General features: G+C 40.2%; 1 protein-coding gene across 3 annotated transcripts in view; it reads right to left on the bottom strand.

Moving 5' to 3' along the window:
• The window catches only part of IL1RAPL2 (interleukin 1 receptor accessory protein like 2), a 552,531-nt gene that overhangs the window by 128,246 nt on the left and 400,325 nt on the right, over nucleotides 1–23,960 (bottom strand). For all 3 annotated transcript variants that reach the window (XM_005298972.4, XM_005298973.4, XM_065556687.1), the window contains exon 6: nucleotides 14,242–14,316. In XM_005298972.4, coding sequence (XP_005299029.1) covers nucleotides 14,242–14,316 — 75 coding nt within the window. The remainder of the gene's footprint in view (nucleotides 1–14,241; nucleotides 14,317–23,960) is intronic.

The following is a 23,960-nucleotide window of genomic DNA, read 5'->3' as shown; positions in this document are numbered from 1 at the left end:
TCATAACCATGAGCAACCTGGCAAGTTTGGTATTTTAATACTAATCAACACTCAAGTTTCTCTTTCTCTCTTTTTTATTATTTTCACACCAAAATCTCCTACTACTATATTTGTTTAGAAAATTATTTTTATTACATTTTGATTGCTTTTTCCATGTATGCAAATGGGAAACCAAATTTCTTCATGAGAGACTCAGGTTGGTAGATAGCTGGGGTAGAATGTAGAACTTTTAACTCCCATCTCTAGATGGAAACTGGGTCCACAAAGCTAGCCAACAGAACCTTTGGTTAAACAAGATGCTACATACACGTAGAAAGCTGGCCAGCAATTCAGGCTATTCTTAGACATAACCCACTGTTAGCAGATTAGATGTTCATTAAAAGCAGGTGGTTGTGGGAACTCATCATATTTCTCCCACCACAGATGTGGCATTCTGCTGAGTGCTCGAGTTACAGAACATCAGTTTCCTTCCCAGTTATACTTGTGTTTCATCTGATTTGATACAGGATCTAAATTAGGTTCAATAGAGTCAGCATCGGCTTTGAAAACTGGTGATTTCAATCAAAGGCGTAGTGAGGAAATAAAAGTTTATACACATGCCAGCTGTTCAGTTGCCCCCTATTTAATCTCATAATCATCTATTATTGTCTGCTAAAAAGTCAGATTCCTTGGGTTGCCTTTTTAAAAAATAAATTCTGCCAGAATTCCAGAAGGCCCATATCCAGCATATGCTGCAAACATCAGTGGGTATTGGAACATGAACCAGCATATTTTTCCTTTTCTGTTTAGTGAATATAGCAATCATGAAAGATGTCAAAGTGCCAATCCCAGAGACTGAAGTCCCCGGGTTACCTACCAAACAGATACAACATGGGTAGCATAAGCAGCACCTGGTTCCTTTGCTTCAACCATAACCCGGAGAGACCACGTCTAAAAATTATTTCAGTCCCCATGTCTATTTAAATCCTTGGTCTCTCTGATGAGATTGTCATCTAACACCAACAGTGGACATCTATCCGCTAGGAATATTTTTGAGTTCACCACATAATCTCACAAAGGCCACCATAAGTCATGGGCTGTAGTGACTACTTGCTACCAAACTGGCCCACTCTTGAAATTTAGGAGTAAAAAGCTAAGTTGCCCATGACCAATCTTTTGAGCTTTCTATAATTCTATTGAGGTCAAACTTAATAAACCAGGTAGCGTGTAATAAATTGTTTGACAGTTTTCACTGGGAATTAGCTATCATATTTCTAAAGTGCTCATTGCCAGAAGGCTAAGGGGGGATATGATTGCTCTCTTTAAATATATCAGAGGGATAAATACCAGGGAGGGAGAGGAATTATTTCAGCTCAGTACTAATGTGGACACGAGAACGAATGGATATAAACTGGCTGTCGGGAAGTTTAGGCATGAAATTAGACGACGGTTTCTAACCGTCAGAGGGGTGAGGTTCTGGAACAGCCTTCCGAGGGAAACAGTGGGGGCGAAAGACCTCTCTGGCTTTAAGATTAAGCTTGATAAGTTTATGGAGGGAATGGTTTGATGGGATAACGTGATTTTAGTCAATAGGTCAATAACGTGCCATCGCTGGTAATTAGTATTAATGGTCAATGCGGGTCTGGCTGGAGAATCTTGCCTGCATGCTCGGGGTTCTACTGATCACCATATTTGGGGTCGGGAAGGAATTTTCCTCCAGGGTAGATTGGCGGAGGCCCTGGAGGTTTTTCGCCTTCCTCCGCAGCATGGGGCAGGGGTCGCTTGCTGGAGGATTCTCTGCAACTTGAAGTCTTTAAATCACGATCTGGGGACTTCAACAGCTGAGTAAAGGGAAAGTGGGTGGGTCAGCTTTTGAGGCCTGCATCATGCGGGAGGTCAGACTAGATGATCATAATGGTCCCTTCTGACCTTAAAGTCTATGAGTCTATCTAAGTACTCTACGGATAGCATTAGGATGTGTTGGGCCTTTGAGATGGGAAAGTAGGATCACAATATCCAGTTTTAAAATACCTAGAGTGGTGGAAACCTTCCAAATATTTTCACAGTCATTAGGTTTTGGGGACTTTTAGTAAATATATTTTTAGAAATTAGATAAATGGCATGTCTAAAAATGGACTTTAGTCTGTAACACAATGAGGTAAGTAAATGCAGTATGTGCACCACAGGAAATCAGAAAATGAGAGGTACATAAATGAAGAATATACACAACACTATTACTGTTAGAAAAGGACACCCCCTCTCTTTGTATATACTTTTTTACATTTTTGGAGGCTATTTTCCACAGCCATCGGTCACTTATTATATGTAGGAATGCCTGTTTGTGTGTGTTAATAGAACTTTTTGCAAAACACATGGAGTTGTTAGGTGTGTTGTTACGCACTCAGCACAAACAAAGGTGTATGCATGCAGATGTGTGAACAAAAGAGTTGCAGGCCTATTTGAAAGTTAGCTCAGGAAATAAGAGGTTTGCATATTACCAAAGATGATCTGTTGATCTTTCATCTGAAAAAGCTTCTAGAATATAACTTGTTTAATTTGGAATGTCTATTCTTGTGCACTACAGGTTATTTACCTGTGGATTTCCTATTTATTTCAGTGGGAAGCAATGGGGGTGTCCGTTCCCCATTACACATGACCCCTGACATGCCTGTAGAAAATTAAGGTGTTGATAAACATGAATTCATTTGCAAATTTCACTGTGATAATAGTCATAATTTCAGATAGGTGTTACACGGGGAGAGACTGTGCAGAATATCTGAACTTGGAATTCGTCAGCACCTGAATTAATGCTAAAATGGGATGCTGCCCCTTTATCACATACAGTACTTACAATATGAATAGCAACTTGATCCCGAGTAGCATTCATTTTGCCATATAAAATTTCCAAAGCTGAACTGCAGTTCCACAGAGAACCTCTCAGTCAATTTACTTTGGTAAAGCCGATTACCTAATGTGAGCTGTATAGTCTCTACGATCTGGTCTCTAAAGTGGATTTGTGGCAGAGCTGTTTGAATGAGGCAAAAACTTTTCCAGAAATATTTGTTTGCATTTAAAAAAAAAATTCATTTCAGCTGTTGGTTTGGTTTTGTTCTTTTCCGTTTTCCTGCATTCCCTCCCACCTCGCATACAAATTTTCTAGCAAAACACTTTTCTGCCAGGTATGTTTACTAAAACAGAAGTTGAAGGGAATATTGCCGATTATTCACTGAACGTGGATTTCAAATTCATCAGTGCAGGTATTTAAATTGGAAACCTGATTATAAAAGAGTTAACGCTTGTTCAGTCAAGGAATTTACGGTTCTACATGGCCAACATGTAGAATCAAAACAGCAGCAATTCCCAGTTCCACACATTGAAGACGTGCAACAAACTACTCATGAAAGAGCTACAAACCCCTAAGTATTTGTGAAAATTATTTGAAATAGATCAGGGTTTTCTCTCATTTATGCGAGGGCAATTTGTGAATAGAAAAAGAGGTGGAATTTATTGAATAGATTTGGTTAGTTAATTATTCTCCTACCTCTAGTAATTGGCTCTGGATAAATGAGCTAGGATATGTAGCATAATCATGGATGACTGAATTTTGAAAAAAAAAAAAAGTCTGTAAATTCTGAACCCATAAACTATTCAGCTTGGTCAGTGAAGTATGGAAAATGCTTTGAGTTAGGAGAGAATTGTATGAAGCTTGACCAATAAAGCATGCAGCACCATTTGCAAACCATGTAATTGAGTCTGTATTAGTAAAGTATGCAATTCATTTAGACCCTAGATCTGCTAAATTTAAATTGCTATTTACTTATGCCATTCTGTGAGTGCTATGTGCAAGTCTATCAGCAAAGTTTGCTGTTTCAGCAATAAGTGTATTGCTTAAAGGGTTAAGTGCCTGATCCTACAAATGCTTATACACGGTGGGCTCGGGGAGGAGGCGGAGCAGGGGTGAACTGCTTCACTTCTCCCGCCTCCCAGGCTTGCGGCGCCAATCAGCTTAGGCGCCACAAGCCTGGGAGGAGGGAGAAGTGAAGCAGCGACGGCGTGCTCGGGGAGGAGACGGGGCAGGGGTGAGCTGGGGCGGGGGGGTGCCTCAGGTGGGGGGTGGGGGAGGTGCCACAGCGTGGGGGTTGGGGAGCTGCCACGGGGGGGGCACGTCAGGGCGGAGGGGGGGAGCTGCCGCGGGGGTGGGGGGTGCCTCAGGGCGGGGGCTCGGGGATGGGGGGGGGCGCAAGGTGGAAGTTTCGCCTAGGGTGCAAAACATCCTTCCACGGGCCCTGGTTCCATTTAGATTTCATGGGACTACTCACATGTGTAAATGTATTCATCTGCTTGAAAATGCTAAAACTGGCAAACTTTTATATGGTATTAAGTTTATAAAAACATACCCACTACTGCATTTATCATGAAGTTGGCCTATTAACCTAAAAATGTGCAATAGAAAGTGTAGTGTGTTCCATTGTGTTTCCATTGCTTCCTACTGTCTGTATTATTGATTTCCACTTGATATTTGGGGGCTGAAAAGGCATGTACTATATGCTTTCAGTAGACTGTAAAGGTATCAGTGCTTTATAGACAAATCTCCCTTTGAGACTCTCTCATTTGCAGGCAGCATCTAAGAATAGAACAGTAAATCAATCTGGTTGTAATAGTGAAATTTCAGTTTTGTAATACAAGCAATTCACTCCTGTAAGACAAAAATAAATACGAGAGTATCTAGGACAAAGTTAAGTGTGAAAATAAACCAAATATATACTAAATTTAACTAAAGTTTGATGGGGTTTTTTTTAACTCTTCTCTTTTGATAACAAGTCTTAAGTTGTGTCTATATAACTATGGCACCCAAGATTGTGAGTTTACAATATCCTGATTTTAATAAATAGGAATTATGTGATCACTCTTCATTTTCTGCACTGTTGTTGCCTTTGGAATAGACTATGAACTCCCATTTTCTATTCTTCATAAAAGGGAAGATTCATAAGAATGATTAATCCATATTTTAATCTTTGATATGCACTGTGGAAAAACCAGCAGTAGGACCTATCTCGCTATTGTATATTTCGATTGACTGATCGTTCTGCCCCTTCTCTATATTTTAGTGAGTATGTAAATAAGTGGAGACGTGGAATGGCATACCCAGCAGTTTGCAGAATGTTGAAAAGGTCAGAATAGTGCAGCCAGACGTTATTGTCCCGTAATATACAGAATATATGAGGCATTCACCTTCTCCTAACTCAGTCATATGACAAACATACATCAAATGGAACAACACGAATGCATTCCAGTGACAGTGTTTTTAACGAGTATGGAAAATGGTGTGAACTGCCCATTTTTATTACAACCCAGAAGCTATATTAGGGCCCTCCTAGTAGTACATACATATATTCCCCACTTTCAATTGCATAGTATCACACATATAAGTATGACAAATACACATCAGTCAAATGCATTTAAGTTTAGTTTCATGATCAGAAACTAAAAAAGATAAGGAAAAACTTGGATCAATATTTATTCCTCAATGTTCTATCTACCTACCATTTCCTACCTCCATCGCTGTAGTGTCTGAGCACCTCAGACTCCTTTGAAATAAGGAAGTATTATCCCCATTTTGCAGATGAAGAACTGAGGCACCCAGTAGATTAAGTGGCTTGCCCAAAGGCACACACAAAGTCTGTGGCAGAGTGAGGAATACAGATGTTTTTCAGGAGTCCCATTCCAGCATCCTTCCCACTAGACCATCCTTTATGCTTCTAGTCCTGTGGCCTGGACTTCCCTTTTCTGGAGGAAATACGACTTGGAACAATCCAAATGCGATAAATATTGCAAAGTAATGGTGGGTGGAGTAGTGTGTTTATTGAAGTCAATGACCGTTTTGTCTGAGCGAGGATATGTAGGTACACATGCTGGTCATTTGGACAAAGTTGCCATTGGCTTCAAAGTGAACTTTGCAGAAGATGTGCAAGTTCAGTCCCATGAGGTTTACAATCCATTTGTAAACGTCTATGGATGAAAGCCACTATGGAAAAGTTAGCCATTATAAACTCAGTTGCTTTTACTTCAAGAATTTTACATTGTGGTAGTGCAGATAAGAAAGAAAATAAAAGAGATCTGACTACAGTTTTAAGACACCTCTATGGCAAATTTTGTCTTAAAGGATATTTGTCTGGTATCAATGGATATTGTGCCATAAAAATAAACAGTATAAAATCATTGTGTCCTCAGAGTTGTACATTAAGAAGCCTGATGCAAAACCCAATGAAGAATACGAAATACTTCAACAGAAGCACGGCAGTAATGAAAGATGTAAATATAGAGTAGATCAGTTTCTGCTCCCTGATATCTTAGTGAAAATCTCATGGATGTCTATGGGCATTAACCACATAGGACAGACAGCAGAATTTGGCCCAGTGTCCCCAAATCAGTCAAACTGACATAAATAGCAGCTATTCTCTGTTACCTCTGCGCATATCTGGATTAATCATACTGAAATTGATAGTTACTGTGGATTAAACCACCCTAATGGCAGAATCTGGCATCTAATTCTAAATGTAGCATTTTGGCTTTATCCCTGGGAAAAGCTATTAACAATGAACCAAATTAGCATTAAAGCATTAGCTGTAATACACGGAGTATTTAGGGAACTTTTTCTAAAGTTAAATGTCAGACAATGTGTCTCTAATATTCCATACAGATTAGTACAAAAGCTATTGTAATAGATGCAAATCCTACCTCCCCTTGTGGAGGCATGCATGGCCTGGAAAGCAGTGGAACTTCTGCATTTCTGCTGCAGAGCAGATGCATGTTACAGAGAGCCCATTCACAGGGACTCTGTACACACCACTCCCTATGGAGAACTGCTCCTTAATAGCTTTCTTCCCTAGAAGTATGGAGAGCTAGTGGTACTGCAGCTTCATGGATCCACTGTCCTAAATGGTTGGATAGGAGATGGAGAATCATGGTAGACAGTAAACTTTCAAGGTGCTAGACATAGCAATGGGATGTAGGCTCCATAGTTGTTCTGTATCTGGGATATGGTTTGGTGCAAGATTCTGTCCTCACTATGTACCTAGGCATTTGCTCAGACTTTGCATAAGGAAAAAAGAATTTAAGACATTGAAGAATCGTTTTTAGCCCGGTTTGTGGAATATATAATGCACTCAGTTTAATGATGAAGACTATGGCTGTGGAGTAAATTACAGTGCCCACCATGAAGTATTATTGAGTATTACTAAAGGAGGATGGATATCTACAGGGTAGACTGGCAGGAAAGATTCTGCTACCTATAAAATGTTATTGGTTCAACTACAAAACTAACATTATAGGTAGCATATTTTCCAATAGTAAGATACAGAATGCTTTTTATATTATATATAGTAGGCGGGGCTGGAATTATCCAACAATTCCCATAATAAAACACTGTTTTCAATTGCTTATAACTTTGCCAAATGAAGTGTTTGGGCTGAAATCTTCAGCTTCAGGCTGAAATTTTCTCAAAACAGTTCAGCCATCTCAGAGGACGAGTCTAGGGGAAAATACATTGTTTTACCCATGTTAAAGTCTGATGACTGTTGCCTTGAAAAGCTCTCGTGCCCCCATGCTTTGGAGCAAGGATTTGAAATTTGGCAGGGTGAGATCAGGAATACGCTTTTGCCATTGCTGTGAAAAACTGCCCAGATTTGATCACGTTATAAGCACTTGAAAAAAATCACAGTTCACACATGCTCTGTGGGAACGTCTTAGATTTTAGCAGCTCAATTCCCCAGTTTGGGGGATGTTCCAGTTTGGGGCTCAGCAGGACTACCCCTGCAAATGTGGCTCCGGGGTTCTGCAGACTGTGCCAGGTCAGGGTCCCGGCATCTGAACTGACAGCAGGGAACTTCTCTCTCCTGTGCTCTTCATTAACCCTCCTCCTGGGTCCAGACTACTTGGAGAAAGAAGCTACTTTATACTTAAGGCAGTTGAATGCTGCCCCGGAGAACTGGAGTCTATCCTTGCCTCTGTCACAGAGTTCCTGTGTGATGCTAGTTAAGTCACTAAAACCAAACTTTTCACAGGCCATCACTACTATGTGTTTCTTATGGGGATACCACATATCGAACAATGAGGATAAAACAAAACAGTGAGTAGCTGCTCATTAAGTGAGCATCCCATTCTGTGCATTGAATAAGGCAAGAGTCCCATGGAAAAAATTATATATAATCATGTATGATAATGCATACGCACAGGATGGCCAAATTAAGGTTGTTCAGGCAACCTTAATTCTGGCATTTCCTAACCTTTCAGTGTTTGACTTTGCAACCTTAATAGTCTTTTAATGTCATTTTTTGGTGCATTTATATTGCACACACATGTGCGCACACATACTCCTCTTGAAAACTCAGCTTTCCTATTGATTGTTTTAAAGTTTAGGATTTCTATATTATTTTTTGGTTAGGAAACACCGTCATATTGCATCAAGACTCTTCTCAATACTCCCATCCTTAAAAGTGAATTGAATGAAGACTTTGTCAGTTGACTGGTAATAAGATAAACATTAGACAAATGACAACCCATTGCTGCTGTTCTTCCAGTGGCAGCTTTTTGCATAAAATTAACATCCTTGGAAGAGTTCACAGAAATTTAGAATGAAAAAAGGTCTAAAATAAAATTCAGGACCCTGGACAGTAAATTTAGCTTAATCTTATTTTACATGTCAGCATGTCCATAAATTTTGCTATCCTATAGAGCTCCTTCCAATCAGAGCTTCAAGTAAATGGGAGTTTTAATTATTATTTTACCACCTCTACCTGATTCCCACATCTCTCAGCAGTTACCATATCTTTGCATATTCCCTTTCACTTATTTTACAGTGTCCTTGATTGATATGCTTAACAATCAGTCCCAGGATATTTCACAGTTACAGCTCACAGAGAAATTTTTTTTTTCTAAACAGCTAGGCAGTAAAAAATGAGAATGCTCAAATAGAAGATGTTTTTCTCAATACCTCTGAAAACAAGAAAACTACCATGAACCCTGGCAAGGTAAATCCCTTGACACTTCCCTTGTTTGGAAAATGAATTAACCGAGAAATTTGCCCTTCTTAAAGTAATGCTTATGTCACCCTTCCTTTCTACCATATTTCTGAGATCAAAGCAAATATATATTTTTAAAACCAGATGATAATTAAATGCTGGATTCAATTACTATACACACTGACATGCAAACATTCATTTCAATTACACCTAATTCTAACTGAATATCCATAAAGAGGAGATTTTACCTAAAATTAATTGTAATAAAGGCCAAGGAATTAACAGCACAGAAAATCTCTAGTTCTGTTGGCATGTGGCATTTTCAGATCTTTAGCTCGTCTAAGGAATATGTAATTCTAAGTAGAGCTGGGTGAACTTTTTTCAGACAAATGGTTTATTTAACAGCTTAAACAGGAGAAACGGAGAGCAGCCTATCCAAAAATGGCCTATACCCTGCAGGTTAAGATGCTCACCTGGCAGGGGGAAAATCTGAGTTCCAGTCCCTGCTCTGGAGTAGAGATTCACACCTGGGTCTCCCACATCCCAGGCAACTGCCCTAACTGCTGGGACAAAGGTTAGAAAGCAAGAGTTAGACACACAGACCTCACCTACTGGGCTAAAGGTTTAAGGCATGGGCCACACACACAGACACACGGTTTGCTGGTCCAAAGCAGACATTGCTTACGAATTCCAAAGCATTTACCGATGTGAATATTTTTTTTCTGATTTTGCAGTTTGCTGCCTGAAACAGAAAAATCAATTATTCACCCAGCTCTAATTGTCAGGCATCAACCCCAGCAGTAGTTAGATGAGTCTAGGAGCTGCCCTATTATAACCTAGCTAGTATGGCCCCTTTGGGGCCATAGTCTAGCAGAGAATTAGAGCACAGCTGTGCTTCACCCTTTCTCTGAACACACCCTTGATATGCCCCCTACACCAGGGTGCGTGCACCAGCCCGCTAGGCTAATTTTACGCTTGTTAAGACTCTCCCACCCCCATTCTGGGGGAATTCTCCACTGTCTTGCCACAGGCAGATCATGGCTCTTTGTACTGCCTGAATGGTGCAAAGGTTCTCTTGCCTGATCCGGCTCCTAGCTCAAAGTCATCTGGCCGCCTAGAATTGATGCAGTGAGGATGATCTTCAGATTCATAGTCTCAGCGTGTTGAGCCAGTAATCAAAGTTCCATACAGGGTGACCAGACAGCAAGTGTGAAAAATCGGGACGGGGGTGAGGGGCGGTAATAGAAGCCTATATAAGAAAAAGACCCCAAAATCGGGACTGTCCGTATAAAATCAGGACATCTGGTCACCTTGTTCCATAGGAAAGGGGAGGGGGAAATAATTTTTAAATACAATTAGCAAAGTACTGTACCAAGAGTTTGTCACGAGATTGATAGCACAGCATGCTTCACTTACAGTTGCCAGTGTCACACATTTAGAAAATGACAAATCTATCCTGGCCTGCTTCCAAAAGAAGTGGATTTTTACTCCGATGGTCTGAACAGTCATATTCAGATCTTTAAAACTGATTGAATCGGAACCTGAAGCTTTGAGGGGTTCACATCTCCCTGTTTTGATTTTTAAAAAATACACGAGGAATTCTGCAACAAGTAGTGGACAATTTAGGCTAAATAAGGTCCAACAAAGAAGCAGCCATATTTTGCGGCAGAAGTAAATGCGCAGTGTAGAAAGCAAGGATCTTAAAGCACGTTACAAACTTTATCCTCAGAATCCTCCAAGAGGTATTAACACATTTTCTAGGTCAGAAAATTATGTCTGACAGGAGTTATGTCACTTGACTAAGGTCACTATCAAATCACTGGTAGAGCGGGAAATTTTTTTTGATTCCTAATCAGCTGCAGAAGCTACAAGGCCATACCTTCTCCTGAGAAATACAGGACAATATGGCCAGATTCAATTGATTGCAGGGCTAGTCATCTGACAGAAGGATGAATATATATTTGTTCAAAAATCTTGAACAAATATTCTGCCAGCTTTAACATTTCGCTTTAATCTATTGGAAAGCCTTGAATGATCCTCATTAGGAAACAGTTAAGACTATTAGAGGAAACTCCAGTATTTGAAGAACTAATCTTTAAAATAGAATGTCAATGTATAGAAGGGTTAAGTCTGCTGCATATTCTATAATGAGATTGTGATTCACAAATCCTTCCAAAATCCATAATGCTTATGAATATTAAAATCAAAAATTCTGGATGAAAATGAGCAAGCAAAGCAAGCAATTAAATCAATCTATTGTACTTCCCTTCTAGTTTTGTCCAGGGCTGAAATTATTGTCTGGTTTAGCAAAGTGTCTTGGATAATTAAATTGTTTTGAACTATCACACTAGTCCTCTGTGATGCTCTCTGGTCCTTTTGTCATCTCTCTGTCTTGCTCATTCTCCCCAGCAGAGACAAACAAAGAAAACAAGTGGGTAGCAATTTGTAGTTTCTGCTTCCATCTGAACTTGACAGGGCTGTTTTGATCTTGTTAAATTCCAAAGCATGGAAAAAGAAAAAAAAAATCACACACCTTAAGAAGAAACAAGACATGCTCTTGGGCTTATTTGAAGCCTGAAGGAACTCTTTTATCTATTGTCAATAAGAACCGTGCAAACCCATTTTCATTTGAATCTTCTTATAGTAGAGAAAGCTAAGAGGTGAGTACTGAAGTTGGCAATTAGGTCACATAAGATATTGTCTGTGGTCAGGCCACTAACTGCTCTTAAAAAATCCTATGTAAATGTTGAGATTTATAGGGATACTATCAACTTAAATGTTGGATATAGGAAATATTAACTGCTATTCTCCTGGGCCTACAGAGAGAAGACAACTAAAGATTCATTTGGCAATGGAATGCTAAATTGGTCTTTCTATTAAAGTGGCCACGTTAATGGAGTGAATGTAGATTCTTTGGTATGTAGTAGCATTTTAATATTTGCCTGACTATTTAAAGGGCATACACAAATTGGATGCACAGGTTAATCTCCTGGGTTTATTGACATTGTAAAATTAAGATGATTTTGAATAGAATATTTATGTTGATTTCTAATAAAAATATATTAGAAACACACACTGTTGGTACCTGTAGGCAACATTTTAAGACAGGCAAATAAACAAATTAAAACCAGCAGCTACCCCACTCCTGTCCACAACTCTCACCAGAACTCTCACCCAATGCCTCTTTCAAGCTCTGTGATATAGAGAAAAATGTGTTGTGCTCTGAAGGTCAACAAACCCTTCCACACCAAGTGTGTGTGTGTGGCAGGGAGAGGGGGGGGGGAGGTTCTCACTGAGAATTCTCTACTCCCAGCTCCTTGCTTTTTAAATCAAGGTGGGTACAGCTGGAAGAATGCCACTCGGTACTTTAGAACTATATTTAGGGTACGGTTACCTTGTAAACATTAATCTTTCAGCATATTATGAAAGTTTAGAAACAATAACCAAACGTATCACTGCGTCAGCAAAAAAGTGCTGCATGTAAATTACTAGATCCTAGGGGACAACTAATGGATTATACTATGGGACAAAAAAATGCAAGGACTTTTATTTCCCTCTAGAGATATTCTGAAATCCTATTACTGCAACATATCTCCCAGGGGTAGGAGATTTTTTTGTATCAACACTTTTTACTAGTAGAAAAAAATAGTTTCGTATGGGGAACTGGTCAAAGAAATATTCTGCAGGGGCTAGATATGTAAGATGAGGTGGGGGGAATTGAGGTTAGAAAGAAAGATCCAATAAGAGTATAGGAAACAAGGATGTGCATGTTTTGTATTACTTTGTTTCACTGATGTACTTGGGGACATTTCATTAACCTCGAAGGATTCATTAATTCTGAGGGTTCTTTCCCCCCAAAAAGTAAAATCTATGAGCTTAATTAATGGAACTGAATTGGCATTCAGCTTGCTGGGATGATCCAAAACCCATGTCAGTGGGTGTCTTGACAGTGATTACAGTGAGCTTTGGATGATGCCCTTTGAACCTGTGTGTGTGTGTGTGTTTGTTTTCATCACTAAGGATCTAATTCTATCATCAGACACATGCACACAAATCCGAATGAAGATAATTGGAGTATCTGTATCTGAGGGCAGGATTTGGCCTTGGGTACTTTAGGCAGAATTCACTGTTGCCTTCTCTCTAGCAATCCTTACAAACTGTTGAAAGCTAATTTTTAAGATGAATTCAGGTCACAAACGATTCACATTATTGTCCACAACTTAACAGACAATCCAATTCAAGGACCACAGTTCCATTCAATGGGACTTAAACACATGCTTAAGTGTTTTGTGGAAAAGGGATGCACTTAAACACAAGCCTGAAGTTAACTTTACTGAATTGGGACTTAGAACAGTAGGTTTACATTAAAAATGTATGGCCCTATCACACTGGTATCTGTGCAACACAATCTAACAATCTCAAACCATGATCTTACTTCCTTTTATAATTGTGTAAATCAGGATTCAGTGGTCTTGTTCCAGCGTAAACCTAGAGTCAGGCAATAGGAGATGGAAAATAACTTAACTTAAGCATGATGAGGCTAACAATCTGTCACAACAAATGCTTCTTTTATAACTTAAACCCACATACTTCAATCCTTAATAGTATTTGCAATTCCAGACCTCAACATAAGGAATGTTTCCAACCTGACAAGACTTCCACCAGAACTTCAAAATCCCCCACAGCAACAGTGTGGCCCACAGCTAACTACTCTCAAAAAGGTCACTTTGCAGAACTCTCTTATAAAGTTTCTTCCTATTACCACAAGTGTCTGTGGCTGATTAAGATTCAGACACATTCAGACTAGCAAGAGAAAACGTAAGAGACAGACAAAAGAATACAAATGTTTTCATCAAAGAACCTTGTCAATAAACAATGCATTCTTTCACTTTATCTTTTAAAGGATCACCCTCCTGTATTTTATTAAAATATTTGTCTCCTATGCACGGTGAACATTGACTGACCAGCGCAGGCACCAATGAAGGCATCCATTAATTTATCAATCACCCAAAAGAGCGGCAGCCCTGCATATTTAATACTCAGGGTAACCAATTAGTATTGCCATTCCTTGAAGCTACACAAACTCATTTCCTTAAACTGCTGTTGCAGTAAATTCTACCATTATAAATGAGAAGCAGCAAATTGATTTGCATGTAATAACAGTGGCAATAAACCTTTCAATTTTTCCCATCTGTTAACAGAACTGATATTTAGGCTCTATTATTCCCAGAAGGGGACTTACCCAGCTGGACATCTATGACACTCGGCTGGTTCTCCACGGGGAACAATGGTTTTGGAGGTTTGTCGGTGAGCAAAGCTAGAAAATGAGAACAAGTAATGGAAAAATTGAGACAAATTACAATCAGAGGAAGATTCTGTCACACAGAAGTGACTGAGTATTTGCAGACTTGATGACGTGTAAACATTTATTACACAACGTTGCTGCTTGGCTGTTATGCTGTCGATACAGTATCAATTCCCTAGCAGGCTTAGCGGCCAATTGATTCAGTGGAAGCAGTTACGTTTTAAAATATGATACAATAAATTGACTCCTGTCTGGGGGTGTCGTCATCTTCCTTTTGTTGGATAATAATAAACTGAACAGAATGAATTTCCTTTAAGAGTTTTAGGTCCTGATCTTGTAAAGTCTAATATACATGCCTAACTTTTTAGTGAGACCACTCCCAGTGTGTAACAAACTGGATTGCTCACAGGTGTAGAAGTGAGCACGTTTAAGGCCTGGCCTATTCTTAAAAGTTTAGGTTGACGGAACTACCTTGGCAGTGCTTAATTTGTAATGAAAGAGGTGCCAGAGCTCAAGCAATTGGGTGCCGAGACTCAAGAAATGTTTTTAGATTCATAACAGATGCAGCAAGCCCATAGGTGGCAGGGCTATGAACTGCTAAGCCTAAAGGCGCCAGGGCTCAGCCCTGGCACAAATTAAGCACTGTACCTTGGTCAGCAGTATGAAAAGAATCCACACACCTGACTGATGGGACTCTGCCAATCTAGCTCCCAGTGTGTAGACACAGTTATGTCAATGAAAAAGAATGCTTCTGCCAAGATAGCTACTGTCGTTTGTGGAGGTGGTGTTCCTACACAGACAGAAAACCCCCTTCCATTGGTGTAGGCTGAGTCTACCCTAGGGGGTTATGCTGTCATGGCTATGGTTTTGCAGGACTGGAGCCCTTAGGTCCTGATTCAAAGTTCATTGAAGTCAATGGAAAGACTCCCAGTGATTTTAATGGGCTTTGTATCTGGATCTAAGTATCATTTTGTCAATGTAACACTGATTTGTGTGTGTGTGTGTGTGTGTGTGTGTGTGTGTGTGTGTGTGTGTGTGTGTGTGTAAGAGACATTTGCTATTACAAATTAGGTGGCTTTTCTTTATGGAACGATAGGGTATATAGGGAAGTCAGCAAGTATAGAACACATGGCAGCTGTACCTGTATTTTAATTTTGATAAATAATAATGCAGAATGTATGTCTATTAGGAGACCTATACTGCCCCCTCCTTTTTATATTTCTTAAGTTTTACATTTTTAAGGGAATTTACATCCCCCCCCCCTTTCTGAAGATATATTGCGATGCCCAATTCCAGAATGAAAATCAAAAGTGACAGAATGGAGATCAGTCATAGAAATCATAGGCAAAGGACTGGGAATCAGGAGTCCTGGTGCTGCCTCACTTAATCTGGGTGCAGAGTCAGTCTCTATGCCGCAATTTCTGCATCTGTAAACGGCTATTTTCCCTGTATGTAAAGCATTCTGAGATGCACAATGAAAAGCATTACATTAGTGTTAGGTATTAATATTATATAATAAACATCATACATAATGTTTCCCCCATTACATAATCTGTTTCTTTCTGTTCCTTCTACTTTGGACTGCTATGTACTGGTCTGCTCATTCAGAGTCCCTTTCACCTGTCACTCCTGACTATTAACACTTCAGATTTACCTGCCCTCTGAATGATTTATTCTTCCCAAACAAATGATGTCATGGCAGAGCAAGTATGTAAGAGGTGCCCTCTACAGTCAATGCTGGTGTTGATCATTAGAAACAGGCATTTTCCCCACTAGAGGGTTTTTAACCCTCCTCCTACCACAGCCTGTCTTTGTGGGTATTTCAGTGGAAAGCACAGCCACAGACAGTGGTTGTGATCCAGATCCCGAGTGCCTTCGCTATGGAGCTCAGCACCCTCCAACCCCATTGGTTTGAAGAGTCACTGAACCGAAATATTTAGATGTTTCCAAACCAAATTTGTTTTTACCACAAGAATTCACTGAAATTGACCTGAATCTGCATTTTATTTTTTTTGCACAAAAAGTTTCACCCAGCTCTCATGGTAGACCCCACGCTATGAGCTAAATGGTTTCCTAACACTCAGGCAGAGCAGCCTCCAAATCGCTTAGCGATACGGATAAATAGAGGTTCGGGAGAAGAGGACAATGATAGGTAGTTGTGTTGCAAGAGAGGTGGCAGACAATACTTTCCCACTGCAGGCACTATATTTTTCATTCAGTGATTGTTAGGATTTCCTCTCTTCTTATACTTCAATTCCTTTCTTGAAATTGTCAATAAATAATAAGTTAGAAACAGTTAAGAACCACTGACCCAGAAGTACATAAAATGAAATGTAATCTGCTATCAATCATAAAAAAATTATTTTGTGAAATTCTCTGCTGGTGTCCCTTAGCTTACTGTAAAGATTAGATGTGCTCCCTAGCATTTGCTGGGAGGGTACCTCATCACTAGAGACACAAGCTGATAAAATTGTTTTTCTGCACTTTTGGTTTAGTTTCTTTATTGGTTCTTGTTCGTGCTAGATAGACTCACTGGAAAGAGGCAGAAGGAAGCAATTGTTAAAGGAATAGGAAGAATACAACAGCACTCCGACTGCAGAAGGTTCAGCTGAGGTCACCAGCCTCTGAAAACTATGATCCTTCTAGGAGAACCATAGCAAATACATTGTTACCCAGGAGGAATGGTTCCCCCTCACTCCCACACCAGGCTGTTGGCTTGTGCCTGAACGTCTGTAGCACCAAGTATATTCAGTGTCAAAGTAACAGGAGTTAAAGACAAGCTGGTTTTGGTTGCAGGCTCTATAAGGACCTGTTCCAAAGCTCACTGAAGTCAGTGCAAAGCTCCTGGCTCCAATGACACTTTGGTACAGGCCTTAAGGGTTTGATCCTGCCAGTTTCTGAGCACTCACAGAATTGAGGCCTAGGTGCAGAGCGATGGCTCATTTCTCAATCTATATTTCATTCTACCCTCTGGAAAAAAAAAAGCCAGACTAAATTGCCATTTATTAGCATATTTTGACGGGTTTATGTCCAAGGGGTAATTTACGTGACCTCAGAATGTGATCCGTTGAGCCATATTCATTGTTGGTCTCAAGCTATTGAAATCAATGGACTTACACCATGGTTGAATTTGCCCCCTTATGTTTTGAGAATAGTGTTACTACAGTAGTTGTCCCCATTTTGTCTATTATCCTCACTTAGTTTCTGTGTAGGTTTTCTAGCTTATTCTCTATGTTTTGAGAATAGTGTTACTACAGTAGTTGTCCCCATTTTGTCTATTATCCTCACTTAGTTTCTGTGTAGGTTTTCTGGCTTGCATTGCTACCTTTAGGCTTCCCTTCCATTAGTGCTTTTCATCTCTGGTACCAAATGGCGTTTTAACTTCCTGTGCCCCATAGGCTTTTGAGTACATTTGTTGTTCTAGTCGCACACATGCCGTTCCAATGTGTTTTGGCTTTTGTTTTAGTTTATGTTCACTCACCTCTCTCTCTCTCTCTTCCCTCTCCACACACCCCACCCCCATTGAAATGAGTTGAGCTTCTCTTTTTCTTGCTGAGTTAAAGCTGCAGAGTCTCTGAATCCTGGTTTAATGTGTTCATGTGGGTTACATATTTAAACTGTGGTGTTTTTCCATATTGCTCTGAGAGGATAATCATTATAATGAACGAGAAATGTGTCAGATAGCTTTTTGTAGGCACTGAAGTGGCCCAAAGGGATTTTCAGAATAAAATATAGAGGAATGCCGGAACTTACATGTTACAAGTGTATAGAGAACTGAAGATCTAGTCTCATTTTAAGGGACTAGCATCCATTTATATATTTGACCTTTGAAAATTGCTTTTAGGCTTTTTCAACCAATAAGATAGTACATTTCCTTGGCTGCAAGGACTTCTCATATAAAGCTTATGATCTCTGCTCCTGACACAAATCCATAAACACCACTTCCTCATTTCAGATATACCTCATTCTCTGAGCAATTTCTTTAATTCCCTCAACAGCTTTATAGAGGAAAGCTGCTCTGATTTCTATCCTTTCTTAAAGGGGAAACAAAAAAGTCAGGGCACTTAATAAACCAACATATCTTTAATGTACCACACAGTATTTTGTGCCTTCACCTAATCCTTTCTACGACTCCCACCAATCCACTTTATGTAAACCAACTATATGCAGGACAAACATGCTTCCTATTATTAAACATACTGCTATTCAACTTACTCCTATTCCTATGTCAAAAAACATGAAGATAACCCTCATTAATTGTCACTGGAGGGGCTTGGGTAGTACTGCCTCTATCTTCTTAACCCCCTATGAATGTCACATGCCCCTGGGTTGCCTGGGGCAACATCATTCATGGTAAAGCCATTGCAAGGAATATAGTATAATTCCCAGATGCATACATTCATAGGGCCATATGGTTCTCCTTTAGGGAAATGCTATCTCTGGTAAGACAGCACACAAATTAAGGAGCTCATTTGCCTTTACTTAACATTCTGAAATTTTATCCTGAGAATAAGACAGAATTATTTTCCCTGAAATCGTTTATGCAAATATAGGTTTTACAATGTATAATGAGCAATGAGGATGAGGGTTAGATGTAGTGTCCTTTCTTGATGGCACAGTCAACTCACCATTGACATTACCCCGGGCATAGCTTAAAGTCACAGGTGCCTGATGTTAAGCTCTGGAAGCAAATTTCTTTACCCAGAGGCACCTGGTAATGTGTCTGTCTTCCCTCAGAGTTTGGTGGACATGCCCCAAGGCTGTTTAGTGGTTTGCTTACTAGGAGGTTGTTTGAAGTGCTGTTTCCTCCCATATTTATTTTCACTCCTGTTTGATAGCAACACCTGGACTTTTAAATAATAATAAACTCAAGTATGATTTCAATGGTACATGACACAGGATTCTTCTTTAGAGGACTGAGTATCTCTTGAACAAAGCTGAACATAGGTATAATACTTTGTCCTGCAATGAATGCAGAGGACTGGAATAGATGACCTCTCGAGGTCCCTTCCACTCCTATGATTCTATAACTTGCAGAAGTTTTGCATAACTTGCAGAAACCTTACACGGTGAGATCTTTCTTGGGAGCCCAGGTTATTTTTATTTCCTGTTTCCTTCACTTTATGCAATCAACTCTTAATTCTTTTCTTATGGCCACAAAACATGTTGTCGTCAGAGACGGAGCACAGTCAAGCATTGAAAGCACTGGACAACAGGCAGGAGATATGGGCTTTGTTCCTGGCTCTGCAAATGAATTAGTGAGTGAGCTTTGGGAAGTCAGAATCTCTGTGCTCATCAAATGGGGATGATAATATTTAGCCAGCTGAATTTCTCTTTGGCGAGAAAGGAGAGTCTGATGATTAAGGCACTGGGTTGGGATACAGGAGGTCTGAGTTCAATTCCCAGCTGTGCCACAGACTTCTGTGTAAACCACAAGTAAACAGTTTAGGGTCAAGTCCTGACCCTGTTGAAGTCAATGGCAAAACTCTGGTTGATTACAACAGATCCAGGATTTCACCCCTGAATCTCCCTGTGCCTCCCATTGGTATAAAGGAAATAATGGTCTGTCTTTTCTATTTAGATTGTAAACTTTTTGGGGCAGCCACTTTGTATGTGTATTTACTGTGCCTAAGCAATGGAGCTTTGATCTCAACTGGGGCCTCTAGTCTCTCCTGTAATACAAATAAATAGTAATAACTGCACAGAGATAGGTTCATTTCATTACTGTTTGTAAAGCAGGACACTCAGATGGGAAGTACTAAAATAAAGAGGTTTTGGAAATTCTGGGTTAGCATTTCAATGGATGCAGTGAACAGCTGGACATAGGGTACAGAGAATAGGGTCCTTTTAATACTCCATTTGATTTATAGTAATGAGCCTTTTCTTCAGACTACTTCTTTTCTACCATAATTGGTCATAAAAACAATGATCCCTGGTGTCTCATTCCTTCATCCATATTGAGAGGGATTATTTTCTCAATATCACACTATTCAGATAATGTAAAAGTGACATCGACTCAAAGTCAATCAGTGTAACACAGAACTGCTGCAATAGTATGATTCAGCCTAAAGCGAACAACTTTCCTTGTCACACACCTGTTCTCAAATACAGTTCTACCATGAGAGGGGGATTGTGCTTTAGAAAAGGAGACAGGCAAATTTCAGGAGAGGCCAATTACCTGGAGCCACATGGTGCAACAGTGAGAAGAAATGCGGAACAACGATTGGAGCAGGCCTTTCGGGAAACGGTGAAGTTGAGACACATATTATAGGTTCCAAGTGTATACTGGGGCTCACTGATGGGGAAATTCCCCCATAGATATTAATACCAATATTCAGCTGGTTTAGTAAGGAGCGATATCGGACAGCAGTCCAGACAGTAATTGGAGGGGACCTTTACAAATGCTCCAATAAACAGTTTTTTTTCAGAAGCAAGTACACAAAACCATTTGCTAGGGAGGATGGCTCTGGGCTAAATAGACTGAATCCGCATACCTCAGAGTAGGCCCCGCATCAACCTTCCAGGACATTATAAAGCATTCTTTAGATCAGCAAGGGAGGCACTTTCCACAAACACTGACTTTACTGGAAGTGTTTAATTTCCCTATTAAATTAGTGTGGAGTCCATTCATTTATGTAGAAATTCCTCCATAAATACTAATGCTAAGCTATTATTTATACAGAACCATAAGCACACATGTATAAGAGACAACTTTGTTGAACAAATAGCATTTCTCCTGTGTGGAAGAGCTTAGGTTACAGTCATCCTTATGAAACTGTTCTCTGAATTGGTAAGGAAGATCCATTCTTTCCTAAATCCGGACAAATTTAATCTGATGTATTTCAAAGAAAAACATTGCAAAAAAAAAAAAAAGTCATATTGCATCAGAATCAATTAAATGTCAACTATCTAGCAATTAATTATCTGGCACAATCTGCATTTTATTTTGTGGTTAAAATGAGCAAATTCAGGTTGTAGGGACTAATCGTGCTCTCATTTATGTCTGTGTAAATCAGGAATCTCTCTGTGAAAGTCAGTGAAGTTATGCCAGTGGAGAAACAGTGCGCAAACAGAATGAGGCTCATCCATTGAGATCGGATGCTTAAGACTTGAAGACCCCCATCCTGGAAGTGACTTAATGGAATACTTTGTAGAACAAAGCTTTCTAAAAATGTATTTAAGGGAAGGAATTTCTCACTGGGGTGGGACATGTTCAGATCTTGTCCCCCCCACCCCTTTTACTGCTGCTGCTGATTTCTACTGATAGATGTGATGAACACCAATAACTACATTTGGCAGTCTGTTGTATTGCCATGAAGGCTTCTGCTGAGATAAGTATTTGTAAATGTAATTGAAAATGAAGAAAGGATAAATTATCTGGATATGTAGCAGAATGAGGGGAAGCAAGAGAAAAATGCTTCATTTCTTCTAGGAGACAATTAAATGCCAACTTCCTTAAATCAAGGGACCTGGCACTTTCCCACCATTAATTAACATAAAGCATCCATTACCATTCAGTCAAGAATCTGGAATACCTTCTGACAGCAGATCTGGTCTGTTTGAATAGCATCCTCTGGAGAAAATAATGGCATGCCAAAACCTTGATAGGAAACTAACTCATACCCCAAATCAATCTTTTGTTCACTCCTCGGTCAAATACACATGGCTTCGATCTATTCATGGCATCTAAAGTCTTGGCAGTGATGTTATAACATTCATACCGTAGATGAATATGGAACGATCTGCAAAATGATACATCAGTGTGCTAACAAGACATCGCCTGTTGCTAAGTGAAGCACAGCATTATACCACTTGGAAAATGTGCACCTAATTCCCGTAGGCGCCATTGAAAATCCCACCATGTGCCAGCAGATTTCTTCATGACTGAAACAATAATCCATTTCAGACCCGATTTCTCCACTGCTTTGTATTGTGTGTTGTAATTTGGCACTTATGCATAAGTGCCAAGTGCACAGTGGGTGCACGATGGTCCCAGGACAGCTAACTTGTTGCCTGACATATCTGGAATTTGAACCAGGACCACCAGCACTAAAAAGCATGAGCTGCTGCAGCTTGTTCTAAAGAACCAAAGCTTGCTAGTTCTGGCGGTAATGGACATACCCTCCACCGGGAACCATTGAAAGACTTGCCAGAAACAGACAGGAATGGAGGAGTTTTGTCGCTGCCTTAAATGCCAGAGGCGTAGTGGGTACTAACTAACCAACCACAGATTAGGCTTGTAACACAGGCACCAATAGGTTACGTTACCAAATCAGAACGGTAGTATTTTACATTCTTGGCACAGATGTGAATTACCATACAAGGTGAGAGGCAGTAGAGAATCAAGTCAACAGCTCATTCATAAAAATATTGCTCTGTGAAGCTGGGTCTAGATGGAGGCATTGTTCTCTGATTAGCAGTAGTGAGTCTCTTCTACAAGTCAGTCAAAATGCAGTTACTCAGAACAGGAACATTTTGTTGCCATATGCCACAGTCATAGCAATCTGACAACATGATTATACATGCATCAGTCTTCTGCTGTAATGGAAATAAAGTCCTTGTAACACAGTATTGTCAAAGGATAATGTATCCAGCTTTGGAAATAAACATCTAACACTTAATTTCAATAAATGTCTCAGCAGTTGCCTGGAACCCAGACATCACCATCCTGTGACAAAGTTCTAGACCATTGGTATTATTTACTCAGGTAGGAAATGATGGAGCTAAAGAACACAGCCACCATTGTACGGGCCAGAACCCACATTATCATCTCCTGCTAACGTTATCTAAAAGCGGGTACATGAACCTGCTTTCAGAGTTTGGACAGTATCTAAATTACAATTATTTTTTTGCTACACCTCTGAGAAGAGGATTGTAGATAGCATTAACAGGACTATGTCAACGGCAAATAAATGGATCTTCTTACAGATGCTTAGTAAATAAGAAGGAGATGTGGCATGACTACAGTTTTAAGAAAGATGCCGCACATACGCTGAAGTGCAGATCAAGGGAGGTGTTTTTGTGGCATACCAATGCTTTTGGTCAGTTACTGGTAAGTATTGGTATTAACCTATAAAACCCTCAATGGCTTGGAACTTATGCCTGTTGGAGAGACTGCATCACTGGCACAGAAAAGAGGCAGAACCTGGCAATGAGCCCCTGGTCTTCACATACAGTAGAACCTCCAAGATACAAACACCAGCATTACGGACTCACTGGTAAACCAACATCATGTGAAACTGGAAGTAACCAGGCAGCAGTGGAGACAAAAAAAAAAAAAAGCAAATACTGTACTGTGCCCGTCTTGCATCTCAAAGGTAGGCATATCTGGGCTGCCTGTCCCAACCACTACCTCCGCCGCCATGCATGGGGCTGCCACTTACAGCTAGGAGGCGAAGACGCTGGTGCTGCCAGCCCTAGGCTCCCAGAGCTGTCAGAGCAGGAGCAGAGCTGGGGTCTGCACTGCTTTTACCCATCCACCCCAGACAGGAGGAGGACACTCTGTTTTCACCCTCCCTTCCCCAACCGTGAGGGGCACGCACTGTTTCCCAGCCAGGAGAGGGACAAGCTTTCAAACTCAGTCTGACCCAGGGGAAGAAACTGCTGCTGCTGGAGCCTGGCCTGGAGCGTCAGTGGCTGGAGCCTGAACTGCACTT

Source organism: Chrysemys picta, chromosome 9 (genome assembly GCF_011386835.1).
Source record: "Chrysemys picta bellii isolate R12L10 chromosome 9, ASM1138683v2, whole genome shotgun sequence".
In the NCBI taxonomy this organism is placed as follows: domain Eukaryota; kingdom Metazoa; phylum Chordata; order Testudines; family Emydidae; genus Chrysemys; species Chrysemys picta.
This window is presented reverse-complemented; position numbering and strand designations above follow the sequence as displayed.